The following is a 23,317-nucleotide window of genomic DNA, read 5'->3' as shown; positions in this document are numbered from 1 at the left end:
AAGATGTAGCTTTTACCCTAATCATATATTTGGATTTAATATTAATACTCAATTGGAAAATAGCTCCATTTTTAGTACTTGAAAATTAAAAAAAAAAATATCGATAATCACTAATAGTTTATAATTCTTTTGATAATTCTCATTGGTCTTCACTTGAAAAAGTATAAATAGCCTAACAAATTTATTAGAAGGAGAAATTCTACTGTAGCAATACGCCCCACCAATCAAGGTGAAAGTAGGCAACTTTATATCTATGATGAAGGTGAAAGCTCAACAGAATTTAAATATAGGCAAAAGCTCAACAACAAATTTGTATCTCAAAATTGAAACACCATTAAATTTGATAGGACAATGATATCAAATATAAAGATAATCCACAAAAGTACAGGCTTGATTTATTCTAAACATGGAAGCCACAAACAAAGTACACTATTTTCTTCATCATCTTATCATATGTTGCTAAGCATACACCAACTTACACTTACAATCAAATGTTTCACTTCAGATTTGGTATGGTATTTCTGCATATTAACCTACCAGCTTGCACCCTGTTTACCCTTGTTCGTCCCGTATAATCGGAAGAGGCTGAAAGCTGAGATACATGATACAGCCACCATGCTTATGCTAACAAGCAACGCAGCTGCTATCCCCTCCGCTATTTGGTTACAGAATTTCTCGTACATGTCGCATATCTTCATCCATTGTAGGTCGTCTTGTCCGAACTTCGCTAATGCTGCTGATTGTGCAGCAGCTGCAGCAGCAGACACAACAAGGTATGCCATCACCTGTCAAATGAAATCATGTCTAGGAATTAGGAAAGCTTGTGAGATTCTTCACAATGACTCGGTATCTAATTCTCTCACGCCCAAGGTTGAACATGTGGAGTGTGAAGTTTGCAAGACTCGATATCTACGTCAGAAACAACATTGAGTAGCCTAATATTAAGATTAAATGGCTCTAGTGCCATGTTGGAAGTTCGAGTCTAACTCCACCCAGAAGGCACCTAGGGTATAATTTGCCTCTCATTTGCAAATGACACATTGCATCTCTAGCTAGCCAATTTAGGACTTTTAACAATTTTGCCTTTTCTATCAAGGCACGTAAATGGAAACTCCGGAGATGTCGATTCTATGATACGTACAAAATGGTTCATCTTTCATGTTCGAGACCGAGGACTAATGCCTTGTTTGGGAACTTCCATTTTGATGAACTTTGAAGGGTTAGAATTGTAATCGAATCCGCTCCTTGCAGAGAATGCTTTAATTTTCTGAAGTTAAAATCTAAAATTAAAAAGCATGTTGATGAAGAAAAGTAGAACACGAGATTATAGCATCATATTTTGGTGATCAAGCAAAAGTGATGAAGCTGGATTTCATCAGCTCAGTTCGCAAAATCAAGTGCATTGAATGATTGTGGGGAAAGTATGGGCAGTATCAAATGGATGGGATCCTCATGCATTATTGCTCCCATATCAGTCCCAGGCTGTCATATATGCATTTCAAACCAAAAATCTATTTTATGGAAACATCCCAAATGCAAAAAAAAAAAAAAAAAAACAATCATATACTAGACTCAGTCTGAAGTGGCTGGCCCCACGTTGGAGGGCCTAAGCAAGAAGCGGCCCTATATGATGACGATGTAGGCAGGAATAAGCTGAATCTTACATCAGAAATGGAGAGGAAATGAATGAGGTATATTAGTAAGGTGGCTTTGCGCAAAACGGACAATATCTACATGGAATTGGACCATGGTGTTACATATTATCCATCCAGGATGCAATTGAGAGAGCTAGCAAAGGAAGTGGTGGGTTCAACCCAATTTGATCAACATAAATATCAATGAAGTCTTGTACCTACAAGCATGGCTGCTCCTTAATTAATTTGGGCAAGTGCAACAAACATTTTCCAGCTTAACTGGATTGACTGATTGCAATATTGAACATTAATCATGTTCCACCTAACTACTAATATTCAAGGATATTTCTGGGCCACCACTTGTAGGGATGAGCTTTCAATTTTATATGATTCTCTTCACCACATATAGAGAGAGTCTGAAATTTGCTCAAATACACCATACCTAAGGATGCTTTTTAGAGTGAATTAAAAAAATTGTCTAAACTGCCTAGTGATAAAGACATTAGACACGTATCATATCTTATTTTGATGTGTTTTCTCTAATTAAAGAGACTTGTAAAAACAATTAATGCATCCCTCTTAAAAAGTAGACTTTTCTTTTGCAGAACAAACCCACATAATAAATGTCCATTAGGGGAAAACAGTTTATGATGATGTTTTTTTTGGGTCCATGTGCTGGTAAGAATAGTGTACTGCAATAATAACAAAAACAAAAAAAGCATATTTTTGAAAGGCTTTAGTACTTGGTAAAATATACTCCACAATTTTTAGTAAGAACTTTGGAGATGAGCAGAAATTATTACATGTTGTCTATATCTGACTGCTGTAGTAATTTTAAGTGAAAACGACAAAATTATATGTAAAGTAAACATAGCAGCACATATAATGATATGCTAGAGTGTATTGATGAACTATCTATATATATACTTGTTCAACTAATTAAAACACTTGATTACCAAAATAAATGTAACTGAACCAATAAGTATAACTAAGCTTGAACTTGTCAAAAATGATTTCTGAACAGTGCATAGATTTCTTGTATTTTGACAGCTTATAAATAAGCATATAAGTAAGTAGTTATCTATATAATTGATACTGACCAGAGCAATTAAGGGAATTTGACTTATAGCCTTTGATTAAATTGACAATGACTAGGATAGTACCGTTAACATTGATTATGCATTTCCCCCATTAATTATATCAGCTCAAAAGATGCCAACTATGCCATCCAAATCAGAAAACACAAAAAGAGTATAACTTTGTTCTTACTTCAATAAACTTCAAAACCGGACATAAAATTGAACTTTTACCTTTGCACTTAGCATAGAAATCTGTTTATAACAACCTCAAAATTAGAACTTTCAATTTCTAAACAACACGATTTAACATAAACAAATCACTTAACATGATTATCATTTTTGTGTCATTTATAACATATATAATTGTCAGCTATTAATATGAAGTGGACTTCTAACTATATTAGCTCGAGCTTTTAGTTCAAACGGTTCCATGACATGGTATCAGAGCCAGTGTGACCAAATGGTCCATGGTTTGATTCCTGGCAGCCTCATTTGTTTAGTTATTTGCAGGACATGGTAATTTGGATCTGTGTTGTGCACGCTTCAAGTCCAGTGGGCATTCGCATGTGGGGGTGTGTCAGCTATTAATATGAAGTGGACCTCTAACTATTAGCTCGAGCTTTTAGTTCAAACGATTCCATGACATGGTATCAGAGCCGGTGTGACTAAGTGGCCCAGGATTCGATTCCTGGCAGCTCCATTTGTTGAGTTATTTGGGGGACATGATAATTTGGATCTGTGTTGTGCACCCTTTAAGCCCAGTAGGCATTCGCGTGTGGGGGTGTCAGCTATTAATGGAATCATGTTTTCGATTTTTTAAAATCGCTATTTTCATAACTATCTTTCTAAAGAATCATTTCTTCTTCCCTAACCAAACAACTAAATGATCTCAAAACCGAAAAATTCAAGAACAACTACATCTCAAAACCGAAAAATTCAAGAACAGCTACATGATCTCAAAACCGAAAAATTCAAGAATTAAATTAAGAGACTTTTAGGTTAGTAAATGATAAAGTTCAAAAGACTCCGGCTATAAAGAAAGTAAGGCCAAAGTTAAGAGGCAGAGTGTGTAATTTACCCCCATAATTCAGCAAAGGGTTAATCTCATCCTTATCCTCATAAGCTGACAACTCAATTATTTTTCTTTAAACCAAAAACTTGACATTTCTAATAACATTAATTAAAAAATGACATGTGTAAAAATATAGACTGCACATGTCAATTCTTAATTAATGTATACTTTTGGACTGATATGACCAAAATAATCAAATTGAATGAACAAATTGATATCAATTCATCAGAACAAATTGATACCCAAAGAGAGGCAAGCAATCAGCTAAATTCATCTTTTATCATTCAGTTTTTAGAACAAAACAATTCATGAGAAGTCTAAAGTTCTAGTTCCTGCCCCTCCTTTGTATATACAGAACTTATAGGGATGAAAGGCACATAATCAACAAGGATTCTATTATAACACATTAAATATGGCAGGAACCAAAGAAAGAAGAGTTCAAAAACAGACCTGATCTCCGGAGAAAATAACCCAAGCTAAGGGCTTGCTAAAGAGCACACTTCCTCTAATCATGCACACAATACAACGCACCACTTGCAGCAAAGAATAGGCAGCAGCTATCCCATTTGCTACAACCATAAAACTGAACCCACACCCAAAAATAAAATGAACAATTTCAGCAAGAGCATAAGCATATTAATCATTATTAGGATGTTAAAACCAACAATTTGAAGTTAGATGAGATAAAAAAAAAAAAAAAAAAAAAAAAAAAAATCTTACACAAGAGCTTTCATATCAGTGTATCTAGCTTCCTTTTGAATGGAGAAGATTTCTCTAACTTGAGTATCTGTAGCAATAAGAACAGCAGAAGCAACTCCCAAACCACAAATCAAACACCTTAAGATCAACTCTGCAAGCCTAACCCTTCTGTCAATCACTTTCAAATCAGAACCATGATAAACAGGAACATTTCCAGGACTAATCCCAACACCCAAATAACTCATTCTCTCACACAGCTAAAGAAGAGGGAAAAGAAAGAAAGGGGCAAGCCCAATAGAAATTAACACAAACCCAGAAAGGCTCACACCTATAACATACATAAAGCTCCAAACTTTAATTAAATAGGCGCACAAAAAAAGAAACCCTTTCTATCTCGGTTAGTGGGGGTTAATGGTGGAAGTGTGGTAGGCTGCCAAATGGTCAAAGATTAAGACAGTGGTTCTTAATGGAAGGCTGATCTTGCATTTAAGACATGGTAAAAGAGTAAGAAGACAGTGGTTCGTTCTTGAAGCTACAACTTTTCTAGGAAGAGGTAAACAGTTTGATTGCCCCAAGGAAAAGAAAAAGGGTCAGATAAGAAAGATAATGCCTATTTTACAGCTCTTTCTCTTTCAAATACTATATTGAATTGAATTGAATTGAAATTGAAGGAAGGAGATAGATAGTGGGATTTATGATGATGAAAGGACCATTAATTTTATGTTTTTTCTAGTCCGGTGTGAAATGGAAGAAAGACAAACTAGAAACGGAGTAGAAAGAAATAATTAGTAATCATTAGGATTCCATATAAAAACAAAAGGGGAATGATTAATATTAAGTTCTGTTTTTTGTTTTTTATGGTTTGGATTCGGATGTTATTTGACAAACATAAAAAAAATTACCAAAAAACAAAAAAAAAAAAAAATGCACAAATGGATCCTGATGATCACGGTGAACACCGTTAGAACTAGATTTATTAAAATCTTATAATAGTGATTCAAAACATCTTTAGTGAATGATCATGGTCATCATGATCCATGTGGACTGCTGAATAAAAAAATGACCTAATACATAAATAACCGTCTGAACTTGTTCAAATGTTACAACTGTCCCTCTGAACTTTCAATTGTAACAACTTACCCTTCAAACTTGTCCAATTATAAAATATAGCTCTCAAACTTGTCCAATTATAAAACATACTCCCAAATTGCTGACATGGACTGCCATTGAAGAAACACGTGAAATACAAAAGCTACAACGCTCGTGGAGTGTGATAATCAGATATTTGGCGTGATACGAATTAAGAGAAACGTTTTTACGGTTGCTTCAAGTACGGGGTAAAAAAATCCCAATTTGAGGTTATGTTTTACAATTGGACAAGTTTAAGGGGTAAGTTGTTATAATTGAAAGTTGGAGGGGGCAGTTGCAACATTTGAACAAGTTCAGGGGGTTATTTGTGTATTAGGCCTAAAAAAATTACCATAAATCCTTATTTGTACATGTTTTTTTTTTTACTCATTTGTACAGGTATAAACTTTGGGGATCTGTTTGCAAATGAAACCACCAATTTTTTTTTTCTTTACCTTGTATATTTTTAAATATCAATCTTGGATATATTCAAATTATCAAAATCATCAATTAGGTTTCTAAACTAAATAAAAAATTATCAATTGAATTCTTATTCTATCCTGAAATCAGAAAACTGTGACTATTTGATATAGATTATAATTATCTCTGTGTTGGTTCAGAATGAGTTTGAGGAGGAGAGTCTGAAACTAGAGGTGTTCAAACTTGGGTTGGATGAGTTATAGTATAATTTTAATCCAATCCACGTAAGGAACTTTTTTTTTTAAATGAGTTGGGTTATAGTGGGTTATGATGGGTTGTATGAATTTTTTAAGTGGGTTAGATGAGTTGAGTTATAGTAAGTTTGATGGGTTATTGTATATTTATCATGAATTGTACATAACAATTCAACTCCATTTTTTTTATTGTGCTGATTTTTTTTTTAAGCTGCTGATTTTTTTATAATAATAATAAGTAAATCTCAAAATCATAGTTAAAGGTAGGGATGTTCAACGGTAGGTTCGGTCTGAAATCAAATCGAACCGAAGTAACCAAATACTGCCTTAAAAACCGAACCTAACCGAATAATATTAACAAAACTAACAAAACTGAACCAAACCGAATATTTCGATTCGGTTTGATCCTCGGTTTTATCAATTATTAAATAAATCGTTACTTATTTATTAGTTTATTTACTTATTTATCCTATTATCCTACTAGCAATACAATACAGCACACTAATATAGAGATATATAAATTATAATTACTAAACCAAACAAACCGATAGTTTATTAAAAAAAAAAGTTCCATCAACACAACATTAATGTTTACTATTTTATACTCCAATAATTTATAACCAAGTAAACTCATAACAATGTAAAACATTAATAAAATTTCAGATAACATTATCAATTATCTATAATTTGGTTTGAAATCGAACCAAACCAAAATAGTTTGGTTCGATTTGAACCGAACCAAATTACAATTTGGTTCAGTTTAGTTTATAAAAATTACTCTTATTTAGTTCGGTTTTGTTTGGTTCGGTTCGGTTTTTGAACCGAACCGGACCATACTTACCCTAGGTGATCTTGCCTTTTCGAACTTTGAAAAGTAATTAAAATCAAAATTAATTAATAACAAACAAAAACAATGATGAAAAATAAAAAATAAAAAATATGCGATAAATTACCTATCTCGAGACTTAAATTAATTAATAACTCTGGAGACAGTGTCAATGGGAGCCTCGATTCCGACAGTGGTGTTCAACGAGCCAAGACGGTGGTCCGACCAAGAGGCTTTAAGGCGGTGGAGGAATTTGAATGGAAGATGTTGGACGGGTAGGGTTTACGTAATGAAAGAAGAAGTTAATTGCATGGGTATTAGGTTTTTCACAAATAAATGCTATCTTTTTTTTAAGTTGGGTTGGTGGGTTATTATAACCCAATCCATATAAGTCAAATAATTTTTTTTGTAACCCATCAATCCATGGAACCCACATATAACCCATTTATACATGTTCCATGGATTGGATGGGTGGAGAAGGGATGAGTTATAATAACTCATCCATATTTGAACACCTTTATCTGAAACTGTTCAACCAAATGATTTTCGATGAGATCTCAATTAATAATTTTTATTTAGAATAAAGATTTAATTGATGATCTTTACTTAGTTTAGAGATTTGATTGATAATTTTAATAGTTTGAGGTCCTAATTGACTTTAAAGCTTTAGTTTAAGGAACCAAATAGATATTATGCCTATTTTTATTTTAAGATATTAAGAAATCATATTTTTTATTATTATTTTATCAAATAGTTAATTTATCACATTTTGAAGGGATATATTTATTCATATAAAAACCGCTTATTTGACTGAAAAATGTTTTTTACAAACAAGTATGAAATATTTATAAATATTAATTTTTTTTTTTAATGATTTTCATGTAACCGGCCCTTTCTTAATCTATGAGGGGCTATGAAATATGATTCAAATAATTGCAATTTTGTATATAAACAACAACAAAAAATCATTAGATATATATACTTTTGTGTCCTAATAGGTAAAAAATTAATTTATATAATGTATTTTTTAGAAATATCACCTTGTATTTTTTCTTAAGAAAGATAAAAGTTTTTTTTTTAAAAATTTGCACAATGCGCTTACATTATAAAGAAGAAAGAAAAATCCCCACCAGACCCGGATGTGATTCGAACCCATGACCTCCCAAGGTATAGGTAAACTCTCAACCACTAGGCTAAGAGCTTCACCCACAAAAGAGAGAAAGATAAAGTTAATGAGCTTAAAAAAAATCAAACAATAAACATTATGGGGTTTGGTATTTTATAGGAATAAAAATAAATATAAATATTGTAGTAGAGATAAATGATAAAAGATTGAGACAAAGATAAAAATAGGATTCAGTGGCGGAGCCAAAGCCCAAAGTCCGGAGGGGCTCCACTACATGAAATTTTTTTTCCTTAATAACGACTTAAGGTTTTGATTCATAGTAGTCAAATCAAAATTTTCAAATTTTTGATAATATAAGGGTAAATTTGATCTTAATTGGAAACGTTAAGGTGTAAAACAACTAAGCTTCAATATAAAGTAAGGATAATGTGTAAAAATAGCCTAATGTTTACACCTAAGAACAATTTTACCCCTAACGTCTAAAATGGTGTAATTTTACCCTTCACATTGGCAGCCAAGAGCAATTTTACCCCTAACGTTGACAAGTTTGGTCAATTGGAGAAATTATTCATCAAATTGTCTTCTCGGTCATGAATCTCGTCATCTATACTTTACATATGTGTGTCATTTTATCATCCATTAGTAACAGACGTGAATTTTTTTTTAAAATATACTGTATTTTATCACTAATTAGGGGTAAAATTACTCATGTCTGTATGCGTTAGAGGTATTTCATACTTTATCCCTATAAATTAATATTACTAATTAAGAGCTAAGATACAAATAGTCAATTTAAATTAAAAAAATTACAATTAAAAATAATAAGGAGAATGAGGTTTAAGGGAAAAAATTAAAATGAGATAAAAAATGGAAAGAGAGAGATTCAAACAAAGGACCAATTGGATGTGAAAGTTCCTTTACTTACCACTAAAACAAACTATGCAAACTTAATTTTATGTCATATTATTACGTCCTATATTATAATAACTAATTTTAACTATCTTGGGGGCTGCTTGGGGCCGAACCACTATTCCTCAAGGGTGTTCCGGAGGGCCGGAGGGTCGGCCGACCCTCCCTGTCCCCTCTGGATCCGCCCCTGGAAGGATTTATTATCTCATGTTTGGTATGTATGATAGGGATATGGATAAAATGATTATTTTACTATATTACCTATATCCAAATTTAAATAGATCTGTATATTATTGCAGTATAAATATAGAATGAAATTAATTAAATTCAATCTATTATCCTAACTTGAGAAATATTTGGAACACTATATTAAATTTTCAAAACACAAGAAATGGAATACCAAATATATTTAAGATGAGATATTAAATTTAATTAATTGCATTCCACATTGATACTATAATAATATATGGATAAATTTAAGTTTTCAAAAGTTCAAAAATTAAAATTAACTTGACAAATATTGGGAACATTCTACTAAATTTTCAAAACACAACAAATAGAACAAATAATAATAAAATTTGAGAGACAAATTAGAATTTTTCCATCTAAATAAGTTATCCTCGTGTCTTATACCAGCTTTAGTTAGATAAAAGATCTAATTTTCTTTTGTCTCACTCTCGTATCTCCCAAACAAACATGAGATAAGTTATCTCATTTTTTATCTCTATCTCACCTCTTATATCTCCTCTAACATACACCCCGTATATGTAAAATAAAACTCTTAATATCACTATAAAATAGGACAAATAGTAAAATAAAAAGACTGAGTAAAATCATGAGCCAAATCGTTAGTTTGTTATGGAAAGAGTAAGAATCATTTCGGAGAAGAAGAGCCCTCCATTGGCTAATAATATTTCTGAACTTCGAAAGATTAATTATAGGAGACTGAATAGTATCGACCATAACTTTGTTGTTTGTTTCAAAGATCACATGATGCAAATCTTGAGAAGCAACCCACAAAATCACCTCAAAAGATGGCTAAAGCTTCATATCTCTTCACTAGGGGCAGACTTGTTACTGTTGACAGCTATATAAGTTGACAACTTAGCTCGGCTTAACTCAGCTCGGGTCAACTCAGCTCGGCACAGCTCAGCTCAGCACAGCTCAACTTAGTTTTTGTACTCTGCTATATAAGCTGTATTTCTCTTCAATAATATTCATTCGGTTTTATCCATTTTCATTCTCTCAAATAATTCAATATGGTATCAGAGAAAAAGGTTGAGGAATTCATGCTTTTTCAATGGTAAAGCATTCATATTCCTATCTACGTGCATTACAGACAGAATTTGAAGATGAGAGACTTGAAGATGATTTCTCTGGTTCATCAGTAGAATCGACCAAAGGAAATCAAGACGATCAATCTGATTCTTCAGTAGAATCGATCGAAGAAAATCAAGACGATCAATCTGATTCTTCAGTAGAATCGATCGAAGAAAATCCAACAGCATCACATCAGAGATTCGAGATGAGTCAAATTCCAGATCCGTTTCGATCAACACTACAAACAGAAAATCCTGGTTTGATTCTGGTTCCTACGCTTCTCAACACTAGGAATTACATCTCATGGAGTTATGCGATGATTCGAGCTCTTCGAGCTAAGCGAAAACTTGATTACATCTTAAAGGAAGATTTCGAACCAAAGGAAGATACGCCGGAGCATATTCGCTGGGAAGAAGAAGACAACCTTGTGTCCTCCTGGATCTGCAATTGTATTTCAAAGGAGTTTGCTGAAGGTTTTCTCTACACTACTTCTGCATATGCTTTGTGGAAAAATATCAAACAACGCTTCGGTGCGAACAATGGAATCCTCTTTTTCCGTCTGAAACAAGAGGTAAACAGTATTATTCAAGGTTCAATGTCAGTCACTTCTTATTTCACAAAGCAAAGGAAAGTCTGGGATGAAATGGCAACTTTGAGGCCTATTCCTTCTTGTAGTTGTGGAGTTCAGAAGTACTGTAACGAAGATCAATTGATGCTGTTTCTTGGTGGCTTAAATAATGAGTTTGAGCATGTTAAGAATCAGATCTTGTTGATCGATCCTTATCCAGAGTTAAATACAGCTTTCTCTATGGTTCTACGTGTTGAGAAACAAACTGACTCAGAGAACACAGTAGAATTTTCTACTCCAACTGTTAATGCAGTTCATACTCGCAATGTTGATTCTCTTAAGAAGAAAACTGCTCTTGCGAAGGCAGATAAGCAATGTTCACATTGCAAGAAAGGAGGTCATGTCAAGGAAGAATGCTTCAAAATTGTTGGCTATCCGAAATGGTTCAAGTCGAACTATAAAGGAAAGAAGCCTCAAGCAGCTTGTGTAGCCTATGAGATTGATTCTCCATGTGAAGTGCAAAATGACAAACTCACTGAAGGCTCTTCTTCAGGAATGTTTGATAAAGGATTCTCTGAGATGATGCAGAGGGAAATGCACAAATATTTCAGCGGCAAAGGCACGGGAGGCACGGGAGCCACTGGAACTGATTTCTCTGCTTTTGCTAAGGAAGATTGCAGTGGTATTGTACACTTTCATGCTCTCTCAATTAATTCTAATGCTGTTAAAACTAGTGATAACCAAACATGGATAGTTGATTCTGGAGCTAGTGCTCACATGTGCAACAACAAAAATTTGTTTTCTAGCATTCAGAGCCTAAGAATGCCTAGAAAAGTTTATTTGCCAGATGGATCAACACAAGCTGTTACACATTTTGGAGTTGTTGATATCAACTCACAATTACAGCTGAAGAATGTGCTGTACATTCCTACCTTTCAGTATAATTTACTGTCAGTAGGAAAAATAGTTGAAGAGAATCAACTATGTGCTAAATTCCTTGTTGGAAAATGTGTATTGCAGGCCCTGGATTCTGATTTGGTCATAGCTATTGGAGAACAAACAGGTGGCTTATACCAACTACAACAATTGGGAGTAGCTAGTAAGAAAGATATTTCTCATAGCTTTATTACTAATGTTGTTTTACAAAATAATGATGAAAATGATATGGTGCTTTGGCACAATAGACTAGGTCATATTTCATCTAGCAAAATAGCTCATATCAAAGATTTGTCATGTAAACAAACTGATTTTGTTTGTGATGCTTGCCACAAGGCTAAACAGCATAGATTTTCTTTTTCTAAGAGTGAAATAAAATATGTAAAGTCTTTTGAACTCTTACATCTAGATGTCTGGGGTCCCTACAAACAAACATCTATCACAGGAGCTAGATATATGCTGACAATTGTGGATGATTACTCTAGAATTACATGGATCTTTTTGTTTGCTAACAAAGATCAAGTTCCTTCATTAATTCAAAGATTTTTACATCTGGTCAAGACACAATTTGATGCTGCAGTTTGCACCATACGAACAGATAATGGCACAGAATTTACTGGTCAACAAACTCAACAAATATTGTAGAATTTTGGTGTTGTTCATCAAAGATCCTGCATTAACAACCCGCAACAGAATGGTGTGGTGGAACGGAAGCATAGATTTTTAGCTGAAACTGCTAGATCCTTGCTTTTCCAGGCAGGTTTGTCAAACAAGTTTTGGGGAGAGGCTATGTTGCATGCAACCTACCTTATCAATCTTATGCCGACTAAAGTCCTGAATTGGCAAAGTCCTTATAGCAAATTTTATGATAAGGATCCTAATTACAAAGATCTCAAGAGTTTTGGTTATCTCTGTTATATTACAGATACACAAACTCATAAGGATAAATTTGCAGCTCAATCCTATAAGGGTTTATATTTAGGATTCTCACTTGGTCAAAAGGGTAGTAAGGTGTATAACTTGGAAACACATAAGATTGGAGTTTCTCGTGATGTTAAGTTCTATGAATCCATGTTTCCTGGAGATAATACCAGGAATCAGACAGCAGATGCCTTTATTCCTCCTTCTGAAACCGTTGTCTTACCTTCAGATATCTCTTTTGCACCTATACATTTACCCCCCACTACTTCACCTACCAATACACCCTCAGTTAATGTCTCTGAAAATTCACATGCTCCTTCCTCTCCAACAACAATGCAAACTTTGACACCCACAAATGATACTCCTCCTACTTTTCCTGTTTCTGCAGAACCACCAACACCTGTAATATCACTTGTAAGACACACAACCAGAATTTCTAAACCTCCAGCTTGGATGCAGGATTTTATTGTCAATCATGTTGACCAATCTTTGATTTGTGCTGGTGATCATTCAGCCTACTTGGCAGAGATCATCAAAGTCAAGGAACCAAACACTTTTGCAGAGGCCAATGCTCATCCTGCATGGCAGGAAGCAATGAAAAAGGAGTTGCAAGCTTTAGAGGATAATGAAACTTGGATTCTAACTAAGTTACCTGAGGGCAAACAGACTGTTACTTCAAGGTGGATTTTCAGAGTTAAATACAATACTGATGGAAGTGTTGAAAGGTATAAAGCAAGGTTGGTGGCCAGGGGTTTTGATCAGAAATTTGGTGTTGATTATACAGAGATTTTTTCTCCAGTTACAAAGACAGTGACAGTAAGATTGTTCATTACTGTAGCTGCTGCAAATGGTTGGCCAATAGAGCAAGTGGACGTGAACAATGCTTATCTTCATGGTTATGTAGATGAAGATATATATATGGCTCCACCAGCAGGTTACACAAAGGCACAACCAGGTCAAGTCTGTAAATTGACTAAATCCTTATACGGGCTGAAGCAAGCAGGCAGACAATGGTATAAGGCTTTTACTTCTGTTTTGAAGAATTTGGGCTTCACTAACTCTGTACATGATTATTGTCTATTCACTAGACAATCAAATGGACATTTTACTGCCATTGTCATCTATGTGGATGATATGCTGCTGACAGGTTCTTCACAGCAACAAATAGAAGAAATTAAAGCTGCTTTACACCAGGAATTTACCATTAAAGATCTTGGTACTGCCAAGTATTTTCTTGGAGTGGAGTTACACAGGTCTGAAGATGGCATTTTGCTTTCACAAAGCAAATATATTACCGACTTGCTGATTGATACTGGTTTAGAGAACTGTACATCTGTTTCCAGTCCTCTTCCAAGTGGAATACAATTAGATGATCCAGATGCTAATACTTCATCTCCTGCAATTCATGATATTAACAAATACAGGAGGATCATTGGCAGGCTTTTGTACTTAGGATTCACTCGTCCTGACTTGGCTTTCATTACACAACAACTTAGTCAATGTATGAATGCTCCTACAGAGATGCATTGGGATGCAGCTATTCATGTGCTTAAGTATCTAAAAGGCATAAAACAGTTAGGCTTGTTTTATTCAGCTCAGAATACTTTTGTTTTGTCTGCTTTCTGTGATTCATATTGGGGCAGGTGTCAAACTACAAGACGTTCAGTGACTGGGTATTGTATTTTGCTCGGTAATAGTCTCATTTCATGGAAGTCCAAGAAACAACCTACAGTGAGCAAGTCCTCAGCTGAGGCTGAATATCGAGCCATGGCAACTACAACTTGTGAGTTAAAATGGCTTAGTTACCTGCTACCAGAAATTCAGATTTCTGTAAGCCTACCTATTCAACTTCGATGTGACAATCAAGCTGCTATTGCCATAGCTGCTAACCCAGTATTCCACGAAAAGGTTAAACATATCGACATTGATTGCCATATAGTGCGGGAGCTTTTGCAACAAGGATTTATCTCCACACCCTATGTACCTTCACATGAGCAGTTAGCAGACTTGTTAACTAAGAACCTTACTGGTGCTCAAATGCATACAGCTTTATCCAAGTTAGGTTTGATGATATATGCTCACCCAACTTGAGGGGCAGGTGTTGACAGCTGTATAAGTTGACAACTCAGCTCGGCTTAACTCAGCTCGGCTCAACTCAGCTCGGCACAGCTCAGCTCAGCACAGCTCAACTTAGTTTTTGTACTCTGCTATATAAGCTGTATTTCTCTTCAATAATATTCATTCGGTTTTATCCATTTTCATTCTCTCAAATAATTCAATACCTTATCCGTTTTAGCCTCTAAAACTTTACTTGTGGAGTCCTGCAAAACTGCTCCAATGCCAGCCTGAAACGAATCCAAAAAAGAAGCGGCATATGTATTACATTTGATAAAATTTGAAGGAGGTCTGGCCAAATACTGCAAATATTGACATCGGAAGACTATTTTCTTATTTTTGTACACATTGCTCAATCTGAATTTGTATACCCGTTTATATGCAACTCTACTTTGCTTGAAAAAGAAATAACCCATGTGTTAGTTTGACATTCAAATAACGGTTAGTGAATAGGAAATATCAGGCCTAATGTTGGTCAAATATATTAATTTCCCAATCAACTTTTCCATATGCAGTGATGTCTTCTATGTTAGATATTAGTCTTTAATATTGGTGTTGTGGAAATTCCACATGGAAAGAATAAGAAGGAAATCTGTATTTTATTTTGTCTAAGAGACATCTGTATTGTCTAGAGACATCTGTATGTCTGGAGACATCTGTATGTCTGGAGACATCTGAATGTCTGGAGACATCTGTATTGTTTGGAGACATCTGTATTTTGACAACCAGTTTTTTGGCTATAAATATCTTCAATCCTTCATACCTTTTGACTGACTGTTTTAATTATTCAAATACGTTCATAGGGAAATTAGTGAAATTGCTATCATTAATTTTATGTTAGGGAAATCCTAGAGGAAACTTAGTCAGAAACCCAATAGCAATTGATAGTGGGGGCTAATATTTCCTTAAGGACAGTGATTAATCACGTCTCTATTTTATGTTTGTGATCCCATATTTCTAACAATCTTAAGGAAATATTATGGAGAACGTGCTGAAGAATGTTGGTGATGCTGGTAAACTTGATCGGTTTGATGGGACGAATTTCACTCGTTGGAAGGAGACTATGAAATTTTTTCTGATCACTCTGAAATTTTTTTACATTCTGGACATTGATTTGCAATCTATTCCAGAACCGAGTGACAAAGATACTGATGGAATTGTGGCTGAACGTAAGAAGCGAGAAGAAGACGAGGCGCTATGTAGAGGATATATTCTGAACCATCTCTCTGATCGTCTTTATGATTTGTACATTCCTGTACAAAAGGCAAAGAATATATGGATATCACTGGAGACAAAGTATAATTCAGAAAAGCAAGGGGCAGATAAGTTTATCACTATGAAATTTTTTGAATTTACTATGAATGATTCTGCATCTGTACTTGACCAAGTCCATGAATTTCTTATATTGGCCTCTAAATTTAAGGATCTTACTATAGACATTCCAGAGAAATTACTTGTGGGGGCAATCATAGCCAAATTACCTCCAAGTTGGAATAACTATAGAAAGAAACTGTTGCACACTTCTGAGGATTTTAATTTGGAACAAATTCGGAAGCATTTACGAATTGAAGAGGAAACTCGAATTCGTGATAAGAAACATGATGTTGCTTCTAGTTCTAAAGTTAATTATGTCAGTAATAATCAGAAGGGGGGCAAAAAGAGGAAAGGAAATTATCAGAATAATCCCAACAACAACAAAAAGTTTAAGAAGAATTTGTCTGATGTTGTTTGTTATAATTGTGGTGAAAAAGGACACATCAAAAGATTCTGTAAGAACCCCAAGAAGAAGGATAGCAAAAATCAGAATAAGAAGGAGAGTGAGGACAAAGCAAATGTTGTTGAACATGTTGACAATAATGAAATTATTGCCATGGTTTCTGAGTTGCAAATTGGTATGATCCAAGAATTGCATATGGCATCTCTTACCATAAGCAATGATTGGTGGTATGATTCTGGTGCAACTACTCATGTTTGCAATAACAAAGGACTCTTCAAGACTTATATTGATTCTTCTCCAGACCATGAAGTTTTGTTGGGTGATCATCACTCTTCCAAGGTTCAAGGAACTGGGACTGTTGAAATTCAGTTTACTTCTGGAAAGAAAGTTATTCTCACAAATGTTCTTCATGTTCCTCAAATTAGGAAGAATTTAGTTTCTGGTTTTATGTTATGTAAAAAGCGGTTAAAGGCTGTAATAGAATCTGATAAAATAATTTTGTCTAAGGCTGGAGCATTTGTTGGGAAAGGTTATGTCTATGATGGAATGTTCAAATTGTCTATTAATAAAGTTGAGAATTCTGTTTATTTTCTTGTGCATGCAATTGAATGTACTTCTTTTCATTTGTGGCATAATCGTTTAGCACATACCAATTATAGAACCATGAAATATATGTCTAAAAATGGAATGATATCTTATGGTAATGATCATGAAGATAAATGTGAGGTATGTGTTCAAGCAAAAATGAAAAGGAAACCATTTCCTAAAATTGAAAGAAGTACAGAAATGTTAGAACTTATTCATTCTAATATTTGTGAATTTAATGGAAATTTAACTAGAGGAGGTAATAGATATTTCATAACTTTCATTGATGATAGTTCTCGTTTTACCTATGTTTATTTGTTAAAAACAAAAGACCAAGCATTTGAAATATTTAAATGTTATAAAGCCATGGTAGAGACACAAAAGAATAAGAAAATTAAAATTATACGCAGTGATAGAGGTGGGGAGTATTTTCCTACAGAATTTTCTTCTTTTTGTGAATCTAGTGGAATTATACATCAGGTTAGTGCTCCTTATAGACCTCAACAAAATGGAGTTGCTGAAAGAAAAAATGGTGTTTTAGGGGATATGCTAAATGCAATGCTTGTTAATGCAAATTTGCCACTTAATTTATGGGGAGAAGCTTTGCTAACCGCATGTCATATACACAACAGAGTACCTTCTAAGAAATTTAAGGTTTCACCTTATGAAATTTGGAAAGGAAGGAAACCTAATATAAGTTACTTTAAGGTGTGGGGTTGTGTTGCATATTATAAGGTCCCAGATCCTAAGAAAACTAAATTAGGACCAAGGGCTTTGAAAAGTGTTTTTGTGGGCTATGCTGAAAATTCAAAAGCATATAGGTTTTTGGATTTGGATTCTAATGTTATAGTGGAATCACGAGATGATGGATTCTTTGAAAATAAATTTCGTGGCGATTCCACAGGAACAGAAACCTCAATAGCACCACAAATTTCTTCAAACTCAAATGGGAAAAGAGTTGTGCCTGATTCTTCTAATGAACCAAGAAGAAGTGAAAGAACTAGAAAAGAGAAGAATTTAGGTCCAGATTTTATTAATTCTCAAGCTATTCTCTTTCTGGTGGAAGGAAATAGAAATGGGGTTACTAATAAAATACCAATTGTACTTACTGTAGAAGATGATCCCAAAACTTTTCAAGAAGCAATGGCTTCTAGAAATTCAGCTTTTTGGAAAGAGGCAATCAATGATGAAATGGATTCATTGATATCAAACAATACTTGGTATATTACGGACTTGCCTCCAGGGTCCAAAACTGTTGGATGCAAATGGGTATTCAGGATTAAGTATAATACAGATGGATCTATAAATTCTTTCAAAGCTAGATTGGTTGCACAAGGCTTTACTAAAAAAGAAGGGGTAGATTATTTTGACACTTATGCACCTGTAGCTAGAATTTCATCCATTAGAGTACTTATGGCTTTAGCTTCTATTTTTGGTCTATGTGTACATCAAATGGATGTGAAGACGGCTTTTCTAAATGGGGATTTAGAAGAAGAAGTGTACATGAAACAACCTGAGGGTTTTGTTCTCCCTGGAAATGAAAATAAAGTTTGCAAATTGGTTAAATCCTTGTATGGATTAAAACAAGCGCCTAAACAATGGCACGAAAAATTTGATTCTGTTATTTTATCAAATGGTTTTACTTATAACTCAGCAGATAGGTGCATTTACTCTAAGTTTACAAACGATTATGGTGTCATCATATGTTTATATGTTGATGACATGTTAATCTTTGGAACCAATACGAAAGGAATTGATGAGACAAAGACCTATTTGAGTTCATGTTTTAAAATGAAAGATTTAAATGAAGTTGATACTATCTTAGGTATCAAGGCTATAAAACATAGTGGGGGTTTTGCGTTGAGTCAATCTCATTATATTGAAAAAGTGCTTAATAAATTTGAGCACTTAAAGTTTAAAGAGGCTAATTCCCCTTATGATTCATCTTGTAAACTTAGTAAAAATGAGGGAAGAGGTGTTGCTCAACTTGAGTATGCTAGTGCAATAGGAAGTATGATGTATGCATCACATAGTACTAGACCAGATATTGCATTTGCTGTCTGTAAACTTTCTAGATTTACGAGTAATCCGAGTCGTGAACATTGGAAAGCGATTGGTAGGGTTTTAGGTTACTTAAAAAGAACCAAAAACCTTGGATTATATTATAATAAATTTCCAGCAGTTCTTGAGGGTTATTCAGATGCTAGTTGGATAAATACTATCGGTGATAGTAAGTCCACAAGTGGTTGGATTTTTATGCTTGGTGGAGGAGCTGTTTCTTGGGCTTCAAAGAAACAAACTGTATTACTCATTCCACAATGGAGGCTGAATTTTTGGCCTTAGCAGCAGCAGGAAAAGAAGCTGAATGGCTGAGGAATATGTTATTAGATATTAAGTTGTGGCCACAACCGATGTCAGCCATTTCTTTGAACTGCGATAGTGAAGCTACTTTGTCTAAAGCTTATAACAAGATATATAATGGAAAGTATAGACATATTAGCTTAAGACATTCATATGTACGACAGTTAATATCAGACGGGATTATAACTGTTGTATATGTTAAGTCTTGTAATAATTTGGCAGATCCTTTTACAAAAGGACTTCCAAGGGACATAGTATATAAAATGTCCAAAGAGATTGGTTTAAGACCTATATGATTACATCAGCAACAACAGAAACCCAACCTATGTATAGTATTATCACTATGTAAAGGTTCAATGTGGTAAAAACAAGTTGTTGATAACTGATTGATATACTAACTATAATAATAAATTATATAGTATATGATTATTAGGGTGAGTCTTAGACTCTTAATGAAGCTTCATATGTTGTATTTGAACTTCACCTATATGGACAGAAGGAGTGGTACCGCTCCTAATGAAAGTGTGGTCTACTTTTATAATTGTCCATGAAGTCTAGGATGAGCGCATGGCCATAATAGTGCTACCATTTCTATGAACGTACGTTTATATAGAAGTTATGTGTGTGATACTTCCGGTATAACAAAAGGGATTATGGCTCAAAAACGGCAAGCCGCCATTAATTTCGTTTTTCCTTGAAGTGTTACACTAAGTGGAGGTCCAAATCGCAAGATACCGACATTTATGCATAACTCTAATGAGATTTATTTAAACACCAATACATAAAGCCTAAGTGGGGGATTGTTAGATATTAGTCTTTAATGTTGGTGTTGTGGAAATTCCACATGGAAAGAATAAGAAGGAAATATGTATTTTATTTTGTTCTGTATTTTATTTTGTCTAAGAGACATCTGTATTATCTAGAGACATCTGTATGTCTAGAGACATCTGTATGTCTGGAGACATCTGTATGTCTGGAGACATCTGAATGTCTGGAGACATCTGTATTGTCTGGAGACATCTGTATTTTGACAACCAGTTTTTTGGCTATAAATATCTTCAATCCTTCATACCTTTTGACTGACTGTTTTAATTATTCAAATACGTTCATAGGGAAATTAGTGAAATTGCTATCATTAATTTTATGTTAGGGAAATCCTAGAGGAAACTTAGTCAGAAACCCAATAGCAATTGATAGTGGGGGCTAATATTTCCTTAAGGACAGTGATTAATCACGTCCCTGTTTTATGTTTGTGATCCCATATTTCTAACATTCTAGCATAACATATGTTTCAGTTTCATTCCCTTCAACAACCATTGGTCTATCAAATGGTTTACTTTCAAGAAAGCCATATTTAGCTAATAGATCCAATGTGTACTTCCTTTGATATAAATAAATGTCTTTATTGTTCCTTGCAACTCCTACTCCCAAAATAAATTTCATCTTTCCTAGATGCTTGATGTTGAATTGTTGATGCAAAAAGTTTGTCTGGTTGAATCAATTATTGATTCCTACTTGCTAAAATAATGTCATTAACATAATAAAATTTGTCTTTGAGCCTTTGCTCAACAAACTTAGATCTGCACTTTGACTGCTTAAAATCAAATTGTGTCAAAACTATTGTGAGTTTGTTATTCCATTGGTGACTGACTTGCTCTAAGCCATAAAGTGATTTTGTAAGCTTATAAATAACTTGTGGTGCATCGGTGTCTATGCCTAGTGATAACTTCAAATAGCTCTATCTCTAGTTAAGTCTCTATGTATAAATGGATGGCAAAAAGCATATTTAAGCCCCTGAACTTTATCTGTTTTAAGGATTAGGCCCCTAATCATTTATTTTTCCATGTTGAGTCTCTGATCATTGATTTTGTTATGTATTTGACCCTTATTTAATTTTTCCGTCGAGTTTAGGAGATGAGAAGATCGATTTGGCGATTCTAATGTTGAAAATCACAAAATGGGAGAGGAGAAAATCGAGTTTGGAAGAATATACTGGAAATTAATTTCTATAATTTCGTTTTAGTTTTTAATTTTTATCTCTCCTAGTCAATGAATTCTTATTTTTATTTGTCCATGTCAACAAATCAAATCGCATTAACGGTGTATGCAGTCCAAACTCGATGAAAAAGTTAAATAAAAGCTTAATCCATAATAGAATCAATGATCAAGGGTTTTGAAGGATTATATTGTATTAGTTTGTATGTTTGAAGGACTATTTTAGATATTTTGTGTGTTGGCTGGGATATATATATAGCCATTGTATCCTATTATCTCATTCATTCGAATACATAGATATTTCCCCAATTCTATTTTGCTTCTCTCAATTGATTTCATGGTATCAGAGCATCACGGTTCATGATCCATACCTCTAAACTTTCAATTTTTCACTAGATATGAGCAAACGCCAACAATCGTATGTTGAAATTGTGAAATCAACTCCGATCAAAATCAACCAGGAAGAGAGAAGGAATTTTGAATCGGAATCGGAAACTTCAAGCAATTCGAGCAATTATAACAGATCGTCAACAATGGTGACTCAATCTTACAACAATAATGATAATCCGAGCTTAGTGCTAAGAGGAAGCTTCATCACATAGATGAGCCAAAAGACCAGACATCTGATGAGTACTGGAAATGGAAGGAGGACGATGATCTCGTATTTTCATGGATTCTCAACTCGCTCTCAAAGGATCTAGGTCATGTGTTTGTATTTGCAAAAACAACGCGAGGATTGTGGCTGGAGATTAAAAAACGCTATGGCGAGAGTAATGGACCGCTAATATTTCGATTAAGGAAGGAGATATGTGAATTGAAGCAAGGAAACATGACGCTAGTTGATTATTTCAACAGATTGAAGAGATTGTGGGATGAGTATGCAGAAATCAAACCACCAGTAGCCTGCACTTATGTATCTCCCGCAAATGCACAAACTCAAACAGAAGAAGAGCAGCTAATGCAGTTCTTATCTAGCCTAAATCCTAATTTTGATCATGTTATAGATCAAATACTGCTACTGGATCCATTTCCACCTGTGTACAAAGCTTATTCTATGTTAGCTAAGATAGAAAAGCCACAGAGTGAATATGAGAGTAACCAGCAGGAATTTGTCAATATGTCCACTGGTGGCAAATATCCAGGTAACAAGAGTTTCAAGCCTAATTCTAGCAATTACTCTTCTAATTCAAGTGGATCTAGCTCCAGGAGTGTTAGTAATTTCAATACTGCTCAAAGTAAGGAAGACAAACAGTGTAATTACTGTAGAAAAACAGGTCATGACAGATCTGAGTGTTTTCGATTGAAAGGATATCCTGATTGGTTCAAGGGGAAGAAATTTACTGGACCAGCCAAACATCAAGCTAATGTTGTCAAGGATACTGTAACCGAGTGTTCATCACCATTAGATAATTTTAATGAGGAGGTCAATGTGCAAAATAAGCCTGAATATGTACAAGAACTGGTGCAAAAGGAAGTACAAAGACAGCTGAGGGGCAAAGGCATACAGAACAGTGTTTCACAAGAGTTCTATGCTTTTGCAGGAGTATGTACAAGTAATGCTTCTTCTACTAGCTTGAGTAATGCTGATGATTTTGCCTGGATAGTGGATTCTGGAGCATCCACACATATGACACATGTGTTGGCTCTTTTGC

At 34.3% G+C, this 23,317-nt stretch overlaps 1 protein-coding gene across 1 annotated transcript; it reads right to left on the bottom strand.

Annotated features, from left to right (window-relative positions):
• Nucleotides 1–298: 298 nt before the first annotated feature.
• LOC136206575 (CASP-like protein 2B2) lies at nucleotides 299–5,228 on the bottom strand. Its single transcript, XM_065997680.1, has 3 exons — nucleotides 4,506–5,228; nucleotides 4,236–4,368; nucleotides 299–785 (listed from the first exon to the last, which is right to left on the bottom strand). Exons 1-3 carry the CDS (start codon nucleotides 4,727–4,729, stop codon nucleotides 534–536), a joined length of 609 nt encoding a protein of 202 aa, XP_065853752.1. The 5' UTR covers nucleotides 4,730–5,228; the 3' UTR covers nucleotides 299–533.
• Between the last annotated feature and the right edge of the window lie 18,089 nt (nucleotides 5,229–23,317).

Source organism: Euphorbia lathyris, chromosome 9 (assembly GCF_963576675.1).
Source record: "Euphorbia lathyris chromosome 9, ddEupLath1.1, whole genome shotgun sequence".
Classification (NCBI taxonomy): domain Eukaryota; kingdom Viridiplantae; phylum Streptophyta; class Magnoliopsida; order Malpighiales; family Euphorbiaceae; genus Euphorbia; species Euphorbia lathyris.
This window is presented reverse-complemented; position numbering and strand designations above follow the sequence as displayed.

Excerpts from the sequence above, each read along its gene's own strand:
- LOC136206575 (XM_065997680.1), bottom strand. The coding sequence starts at position 4,729 with ATGAGTTATTTGGGTGTTGGGATTAGTCCTGGAAATGTTCCTGTTTAT. Across the intron at positions 4,369-4,505 it reads ACTGATATGAAAGCTCTTGT|TTTTATGGTTGTAGCAAATG; the intron begins GTAAGATTTTTT and ends GTGTGGGTTCAG. Across the intron at positions 786-4,235 it reads TTATTTTCTCCGGAGATCAG|GTGATGGCATACCTTGTTGT; the intron begins GTCTGTTTTTGA and ends TTCATTTGACAG.